This window comes from Lampris incognitus, chromosome 2 (assembly GCF_029633865.1).
Source record: "Lampris incognitus isolate fLamInc1 chromosome 2, fLamInc1.hap2, whole genome shotgun sequence".
Taxonomy (NCBI): domain Eukaryota; kingdom Metazoa; phylum Chordata; class Actinopteri; order Lampriformes; family Lampridae; genus Lampris; species Lampris incognitus.
Window position 1 is genome coordinate 27,417,409 of NC_079212.1, and position 9,450 is coordinate 27,426,858.

Sequence of the window (9,450 nt, forward strand, 5' to 3'; positions counted from 1 at the left end):
ACGCGCCACAGCCCTCACCCAAGATTAATTGGAGCTGCCACTGGAGTGCGAGGCACCGCCGGAGGAGAGCGGTTATACGATAAGCATTAACATTTCAGCGGCGGAGGCGATCGATGAATGTTTTTTTCCCCACCCCAACCCCCATCCCGTTCCGGATCCAACCCCCCCTACCCCCCATCCCATTCCATCCCCCACACTGCTGAATATGTGTTTGCCTGCAGTTTCTCTCTCTCTCTCTCTCTCTCTCTCTCTCTCTCTCTCTCTCTCTCTCTCTCTCTCTCTCTCTCTCTCTCTCTCTCTCTCTCTCTCTCTCTCTCTCTCTCTCTCTCTCTCTCTCTCTCTCTCTCTCACACCATGTAGTGTAAGGGGGGAGACATGTAGGCGCTAGCTAATTTGAACACGGTTTCAAAACAATATTTGCGGTCCCGTGCATCCTACTGTTGGTTTTGATTTTGTTGTTTTCCCCCCAGCTCACTTCCCTGCGTGTGCCTTTGTGCGAAGCAGTCACACACTGTCGAGCTCTGATTGGTGCGATAGCGGCAAGAATGCAAGGAGAGAGCAAACAAGGGGAGAGGAGGAGGAGAGAGAGCGAAGGGAAGAGAGGTATGGGATGGACAAACAAGAGACGAGGCGCAGGGGAGGTTGCGGTTGGAGACAATGAGGAGACAGAGCGGGCGGTAGAACCACGCCACTTGGCATTTCCATATGCTGTTGAGCAGGTCAAGGGGCAGATGCTGCAGTCTTATTACCCTGGGCATCTTTTTACCTGCTGCTTACACACCACTGTCTCTCCCTGTCTCCAGGGAGAGCTGAGAAATAGGGAAGAGAAAAAAATAAGAATTAGAGAGCGAACAAGAGCGATAGGGAGATGAGGTGAAAGAGAAGTGGGGGAGAGAGAGTGCAAGAGAGAGCAAAACAGGTGAGAGAGAGGCACTGGGAAAAGCAAGATGGGGTGAGATAGAGAGGTGAGAGGTAGAGAGACGTTGGAGGGAGAGAAAAAAACGGGAGGGAGAAGCTGAGGAAGGAGAGAAAGAGGCAAAGGGACGAGAGAATGTGAAGAAAAAGAGAGGGCCAAGAGAAAGAGGATTAGAGGTACAGAGAGAGAGAGAGAGAGAGAGAGAGAGAGAGAGAGAAAGAAAGGTGAGAGGTGCTTTTTTTCCCCTCAGGGAGGACAAAAGGAGAATCCTATAATGGAGGGGGCTTTTGAGAAGCAGAGGTCGCAGGACGCGTCGTCTTTTCACTGGCTTCAATGCTGTCCAGAGAGTGAGAGAGAGAGGGAGGGAGGGAAGAAGGGTGAAGGCACATTTAAAAAAAATAAACGGAGAGGAGAGAGAGGAGGGATGAGTGTTAATTAGAAGGTCCTTCAGCCTGTGGCCCCGGTCAAGGCGCAGGGGCCGCCCCAGCTGTCGGAGCATGACACACTGGCATTGTGCATTCAGCCCTCATTATGTGTGTGTGTGTGTGTGTGTGTGTGTGTGTGTGTGTGTGTGTGTGTGTGTGGTCGAGAGAGAGCGGAATGGTTTGTGTGTGTGTATGTGTGTGTGTGTGTGTGTGTGTGTGTGTGCGTGTGTGTGTGTGTGTGTGTGTGTGTGTAGTCGAGAGAGCGGAATGGCTTGTGTGTGTGTGTGTGTGTGTTTGTGTGTGTGTTACGGTGTATATATATGCTGTATATTCATGAGCAATGCAGCAATTGGTGTGTGTGTGTGTGTGTGCGTGCGTGCATGTGTGTGGGAGTGTGTACATGTGTGTGGTGAGGCAGCAGGGGAAGGGAAGGCTGCAGCCCAGGGTACAACCATGGCCGGCGGCGCTTGCTGCGGCGTGACAAGACTGATGAGGCAGTGGGGCGACACGGGGGCCTCTGGAGCGCCTCTGATAAAAATACACCACACACAGTCACAATTTCTCATGCACATGCTCACACGCACACAGACGCACTCATGCACATACACACGTGTGGGCCCAGCCGAATATATATGGAACGTGCCATACTATGTACGACATACTAAGAAGCACCAAAGATCACATAAGTAGCATACGATAAGATGGCGTAAGTTAATGCTGTTCTGGTCTTGTGGAGTAATGCAGTTCACATCCCTCCATGCTTGACGTTGTGTTTCTTTTATATCATTTTAATCAAATATGACCGTTGTGTCGGCAGTAAGATTCAGTTAGAACTTAATTTGGTCATTTTCATTATTTGTGTTGGTAGGGAGCTGACCCATCCTCCACCACTGCTGTCGCCCCAGAGTGCTCCTCACATCGCCTTGGGACCCCACCTACGGCCCCCATTCCTTGGCATGCCCTCCGCTCTGTGCCAGGCACCTGGTGAGCATCATTTACACCAAACCTACAAGCTAATGCTAACGTACAGGTACCAACAGACATGTACCGTATAGTAGCATGACGTAGCATAGCTTTGGTCAGTTCTGCCGTGTGATGGTGTCTGTTCTCCTGCCGTTGCTACCACAGGATATGGATTCCTCCAACCAGCTCAGGCAGAGATCTTTGCTCGGCAACAGGAAATGCTTAGGAAGCAGAACCTGGCGAGGTGAGTGGATGGCCATGTGTGTTGAAATGCAGTATAACAAAAAAGGTGAATGGGACCCGTATGTAAAACAGTATATGTAATGACAGCTAAATATATATGTGGTGAAGTGCACATATCATGACGAAGAACAAAGCAGCAGTGTGCTAAACTTGAAAGGACTCTTTTACAGGAGGCCAGGGTGCAAATGCAGAGACGTAAAATAGGAGTCATATGTTTTTGATACAAAGCAGCAGTCTTGTAAAAACTACCAAACCAACCTGTTTCAACGTGTGCTAATCTCTGTGTCCTGTGTGTTCCCTGCCACCTTAGACTTGAGATGTCGGCCGACCTGCTGAGACAGAAGGAGCTGGAGAACCTCCACCACCGGCAGCAGCAGCAGCGTCTGCTGGGTTCTGACCCACTGGGAGGTCTCCCCCCTGGTCTTCCCCCAGACCACCCAGCCCTGCGCAGCCTCCATGACATCCCAGAGGGTCACCCCCTCCGGGAGGAGTTAGCCCGCCGCTCCAACGCCATGCTGGTGCTTCGCCATGGGGCTGCCACACCCCTCCTCACTCTCAACCACCAGCAGCAACAGCCGGGGGCCTCCTCCACGCTCAAAGACGGCCAGGCTCACAGCTCCACTGCTGGGCCGGATGCCGAATCCAGGAAGGGATCCCGCAGGGGCCCTCAGGTGCAGCTCCGTGCTGGGGACCACACAGGTGGCGGGAGGGAGGAGAGAGGAAGGGAGGTAGACAGGGAGGGGCAGGATGAGGAGATGAAGGACTCGGACAGCGAAGCGGAGATGAATGAAGTGAGACAGGGCAGTGCAGCTGCCAAGCCCAGCAGTCGGCCCAGAGACAGGGAGAGAGAGGCCGGTAAAGAGACTGGCAGCAAGGGGGTCTGTGACAGTGCCAAGGAGGCTGGAGAGAGCTCGGGCAGGTTGAGCGCGCCCTGTAGTTCTGCGGGGGCAGAGTCACCCAGTCGCCAACTCTTCACACCGGGGCTTAACAAAGGCGAGGCCAAGTACCACCTGCCGCCGGGCTTCATACCACCCCTGCCTACTCTCCATGCCCAGTCGTTACCCTTTGGATTCCCCTACGCCAATCCCTACTTTCACACGGGTGAGAGACTCACGCAAACACACATACACAGATATACACACACACACACACACACACACACACACACACACATATACACACACACACACACGTGCAAACAAATGCAAACACATAGGCCCAGGGCAGACATGTGAAAGCCATTAGTGTCGCTCCCTCTGTGTCTCCAGTGTGGAGACCTTTCCCTGTAAGGGGCCCTGCCTCTGACCCTGACATAACCCCTTCACACACCACTACCACCAGCACAGCCACGTGGGGAGAGAGAGGGAGGTTGTTTGTTTCTACACACACACACACACACACACACACACATAAATTAAAATGGCAGCACCCATTCTACCTATTGAGAAGACAGCCAACAATAGATAATGTATTCTCGGCACGAGCAGTTATCTCAGACGGGACAGTGAGGCACAGGTTGCATAGCTACTGACTCCTCAAATTAACCCTAAGAGTTGTGCTAATACTTGGTATCCAGGTAGCATAGCAGTTTATTCCATTGCCTACCAACACGAGGATCACCGGTTCGAATCCCCGTGTTACCTCCAGCTTGGCCGGGTGTCCCTACAGACAAAATTGGCTGTTGTCTGTGGGTAGGAAGCCCGATGTGGGTATGTGTCCTGGTCACTGCACTAGCGCTTCCTCTGGTCGGTTGGGGCACCTGTTTGGGGGGGGAGGGGGAACTGGGGGGAATAGTGTGATCCTCCCATGCACTACGTCCTCCTGGCGAAACTCCTCACTGTCAGGTGAAAAGAAGCGGCTGGTGACTCCACGCGTATCGGAGGAGGCATGTGGTAGTCTACAGCCCTCCCCGGATCGGCAGAGGGGGTGGAGCAGTGACCGGGACGGCTTGGAAAATAAAGCAATGGGCCAAGTACAAATGGGAAGAAAAAGGTGTGAAACCCCCCCCCCCCCAAAAAAAAAGAAAAAAGAAAAAAAAAGAAGTTGTACTAATACTCAACATGACTGCTAAGCTTCTTGGCAGCACATTTGAAAATTCTTAAATAAATTCGGAGAACGTGAAGTTCAAACTAAATCTGTTAAATGTTCAGACTGGCTGCAAACTGTTACTTAAACCAGAGGTGAGACATCAACTTCCGTACCATTAAAGTCATGAAGTGAAGGAGAACAGGAGGTTTGATTGTAATATTTGGCTACTTGTGATAATAACTTGAGCATGAACGTTGTCTCCCGTTGTGGCTCTGTCAGGCTCCATGGGAGGTCTTTTCATGGACGGGGAGGACTCCGGCACGGCAAACTCTGTGGAGGACATCAGCAGGTGGAGTGTAGAGGACGTGTGTGGCTTCATAAGCAGCCTGGCCGGATGTGCTGAATACACCCAGGTGAGGGCACGGAGAGAGGGGAAGAGGATGACCGAGAGAGAGAGAGAGAGACAGAAAGAGAGAGAGAGAGAAAGGTAGTGGGTGGAGGGAAGGGGTTGGCTGACTACAAACCACAGAAGAATATCGACTAGGACATAACTTGTAATGGGCTAGTGCTACTGTTACTGTACTGTTTTCAAGGGCATCCGTCACTGCTCTTAAATGGAAGCGCTGAGCTTACATGCCAAGATCAATTTTACGGCGTCTGAGGGAAAGTGGACTGCGTGTTGTGAGAGTTCTTTGTGAACATGCACAAATGCATGTGTGTGTTTATTGGTTTTGGGTCTGTGGACGTGTGCGCGTGTTTGTTGATGGCGTTATGACACATTTTTGTGCAGGAGTGAGGGTGTGTGTGTAGGCATGAATGGAAGTTGTGTGAATGAGTGTGAGTGTGTGTACTGTAGGTACCACTAAAGAGTTTCAGTCTGAGATACCCTCCGTTTGAATAAAACGACACGGCCTCTTACATGACGAAAGATAGAATAAAACAACACATGATATTTAAACGATAACAGCCAGCTTGATCAATATTTTCTAAATATTGAATAATAAACTTCTGGTGATTAGTTATTGTCCCCCTAATGGACATTAAGCAACAGAACTTGACTTGGAAAGAAACTACATTTTTAGGTAGGATGAATGTATGTGTATGTACACACGTGCGCATAGGTACATTTGTGGGTGTGTTTATGTGTGTTTGTGCGTATTTAGCATTATTTGTGCATGTGTTGGTGAATGTCTGAATATGTGTGCGCTTGTGTGGTCATACATACGAATATATAGGTATATTTGAGTGTGTATGTGTACATAGATATAGGTATATATGCGTGTGTGTTTGTGTATACCGGTGCACGTGTGTGTGTGTGTGTGTGTGTGTGTGTGTGTGTGTGTGTGTGTGTGTGTGTGTGTATGTCAGGGCTATGGCTGAAGCAGCTGTGTCTCTGCCAGGTATTCCGGGAGCATGCCATTGACGGGGAGACTTTACCGCTGCTCACTGAAGAGCACCTGCTCAACACCATGGGGTTAAAACTGGGGCCTGCTCTCAAGATCCGCTCACAGGTACACACACCACAGACCTGTGTAGCAGCATGTGTGCATGTATACGTGTGTAGTCAAGAGGGCCAGTCAGGGTGCTGAATGGGAAAGGTGAACTGGACTCCATGTGTGTGTGTGTGTGTGAGTCAGGAGGATTTCATGTGTGTCTCTCAGTAGGACTGCCCAAGACATACTAGTAGTGTAGCAAAGTTGCTAGCTCCCTTTAAGATAGCCAGCCCCGTAGACCATAGCCCCTCTCCCACTCCCTCTCTTCTCTCCCTCTCTCTCTGACTTCAATACAGTACACAGAATTATTCCTTTAGACTGCGCTCCACTGTGATTGGCTCTCACTGACAGCCATGTGGTGTCCCTCTCCTCGTCTCCTCAGGTGGCGCGGCGTGTTGGCAGAATCTTCTACATGACCAGCTTCCCGCTGGCACTGCCGTTGCCGCCATCTGCCACTCTGCGCCCCCCAGAAAGAGACCGGGACCCCCTGGCCACGCCGTCCGACACCCCCCTTCCTCTCTCTCTTGCTCATCCCCACCGTCCTGCCTCCACCAGCAGCAGCTCCTCCCCTTACAGTGGTCCCACGTTGGGGCGCTCCTCCCCCAAGCAGGAGAACGGCACCGGAGCCACGGGAGCAGCAGGATATGAAACCAAAACTGCTTCGTAGTAGAGACCAGCCTCAACTGAACTGCAGGGCTGGGGTGGGAGGGGAGGGGGTTTGGAAGGGGAAGTGAGGGGGGCATTCAACTGAATCAGAAGGGTATTTGACTTCAAGGCCCCATTTAATAGAATTTGGCTCAACCCCCCCTACACACACCCACACCCACCTTGGGACCTTTAAACTGGGACCGAAGCGTTATGAGAAATATTGGACCGGAATGAAAGACACGAAAACAGACAATAAAGGACAGTGTCAAGCAAACCAATCAGCTTCCGAGTTTCTCCACAGCGGACGGTATCCGAGCAGAATCCAAAGATCCTGGGTTGAAGGGAGATGCGTGAAGCAACAGGGGAGCAGAGAAAGAAAGGAGAAAAAAAAGCAGACAGCTGGTCACAGACTGACTGCCAAAAAAAAAAAAGAGAAGCCTCGCCACAAATTCGGCATTCTTGCTAGTCAGACAGTCAGACGCTAGCGGAAACTCTTCCTTCCTTCCGGGGCTGGAGGAAGCTCCGCTCTCGCACTTTCTCTCCCTCCCTCTCTCTCTCTCTCTCTCTCTCTGTCTGTTGGCTCTCATATCAAGCTCAGCAGAACCCGGAAAGTAAAGAGAGATCCCTTCCCTTCCCCGTCAAGTCTCCTCGGGCCAAAACAGCTCCACGGCGCACTCTTTCAGACGCTGGAAGTGAAGGCATACGCTGAGCAGGACTCGATTTTGACCATCTCCTTCGCATCACTGCAACTATGCATTCCACTGTCCAAATACCAAAGATGACCGGACGTGTAGAACTGAAACCATGTTTTCACGACATTCTGCTATTTCTTTTTGCATACAGGTCTTAGAGAAAGACGCGGTCTAAGGGACAATGCGAGGCCCTGGTTGGTGGACTCTCTGTGATGTGACCACAGGCACCACACAGTTCGGGTGCCCCGAGTCAGCCCGTCATTTGCCCGACCTGCGCCGGGACTCGCAAACCTTAGTAGGTGGAAGCCTCTATGATGAATGCATGGTGGCCAACGCCATTGTACGATCATCTCAACTACTGTGGGAGATTGAAAATAAAAACATGCAAAATTGTACAGAATCATGCTAAAGATGAAAATACGCTGAAGGTTACATACGTGGTACTTTTTTTTTGTTAAATGTAGTTGCACGAATCAAGGTTTTGTTTTGTTTTGTTGTTTTTTTTGCTGAAAAATGTGACTTGCTGAATTTTGGTGGTACTTCCATTTTTGTCTGCCTTTTTTTTTTAAAGTGTAAAGTTACAAGAAGCCCCAATCTTAAATGCTACTTCAGCATATAAATACGAGGAAATAATATTTATAGGACTTTTGATGTAGTAGATAAAGCAGATTATGATATGTATTATAATTAGCCCTTGAGATGGATCCCAAAGATACATTTACTTTGATTTCTCTTGGTTACAGGGAAAAGAAAGGCACAAAGCTCTTAATGCAAATGTTTTGGATTTGTTATGGATTTTTTTTAAAACTATGTAAGCAATGAATTAAAAAAAAAAGGTCTCTAGATTTCCCTTCAATGTTTTGTGTTCATCCTATTTTTCTATTCACCTCTTGGTGAAATAAATCTTCAAGAAAATCCTTCGCTTCTCTCTTGCATGTGTGTGTGTACCTGCATTAAAAGCAATGTACGTGCACAGTCCCCTCCGCTGGGGTTCGTACTCCCTACCTCTACAAAAGTGTTCGCCAGGGAGTATGTGCTCCCCTAATGCCGTGTGTGTGTGTGTGTGGGGGGGGGGGGCATGGTTCAGGTCAACACCAGCTGTCAGAGTGTGAGGTTCAGCCGCAGGCCAAGGCCTCCCTGCCTGTGGGGATAAACCTGACCCTACTCCCCCACACGCTACAGACCAACAAAAAGGCACAGGCCATCACTCACGCCCACCTCTCTCCTTCAAAGAGGAAAGTTTCCACCGAAGCCGTCGAGCCGATCTCCCCCCCCCCCCCGTGCTCTGCTGGGATTTCCAGAGCTTTAGGCGAACACTCGTGTTTGGAACTGGTGACCATCGGATTCAGGTAGTAAGCTCACTGCAAACACACGAGGTACACAAGAAACGAGTTGACATAAAGGGCTCCCTCAAACCATCTCTTTTCTTTGAGATGGATTTGCTGCATGTGAATGTGCGTCAAATAGCCATTTGGCCGGCGCAGTTCAGTGTTGTATGAAACAGTGAATGCATCGAACACTCATAAGTGAAGCGATGCCAACATCATCTTAAGTGGTGAATGCTAAAAATAGGTATGGAACGAAAGACAAACAAAATGGGGGGGGGGTTGTTGTCAGAAAGCTGTGTCTGAGCATGTGAATAGAGAGGGAAGAAAGAAAAGACAGTGGCCTGGGTGGGGGGTGGGTTTAGAGTTGGCAGAAAAACAGACCAGCCTGTGTTGCTGCTCTACCACCTGGGCAGACATGTTTGGCACAGCATCAGACACCACACTGCCAGTCTGGCACAGTGCTGCTGCCTCAGGGCTCAACACCCGCCTTTCTCTGTAGCCTCCTCATGGCCACCCCAGCCCGGCCGGCCTGGCCTAGCCCGTCTTATACCGCACTCCAAAAAGCCCATCCTCACTTAGCCTGGGGGTGCCAACAGGTGTGCACATGTATCAAGGACACAGATGACTTGTTTCAGGTATGTCTCCACAATGACTCTCACACACGCACATGCACAGTAAACAGCACTGAACAAAAGACAGGAAATATGATACGGA

At 50.2% G+C, this 9,450-nt stretch overlaps 1 protein-coding gene across 1 annotated transcript in view; it reads left to right on the plus strand.

Moving 5' to 3' along the window:
• samd11 (sterile alpha motif domain containing 11) overlaps positions 1-6,754 on the plus strand; it is a 39,372-nt gene extending 32,618 nt beyond the window's left edge. Inside the window, exons 6-11 of the mRNA XM_056299133.1 lie at positions 2,210-2,325; positions 2,470-2,548; positions 2,858-3,648; positions 4,855-4,988; positions 5,976-6,086; positions 6,451-6,754. Coding sequence (XP_056155108.1) covers positions 2,210-2,325; positions 2,470-2,548; positions 2,858-3,648; positions 4,855-4,988; positions 5,976-6,086; positions 6,451-6,735 — 1,516 coding nt within the window. The 3' untranslated portion in view covers positions 6,736-6,754. The remainder of the gene's footprint in view (positions 1-2,209; positions 2,326-2,469; positions 2,549-2,857; positions 3,649-4,854; positions 4,989-5,975; positions 6,087-6,450) is intronic.
• The last annotated feature ends 2,696 nt before the right edge of the window (positions 6,755-9,450 follow it).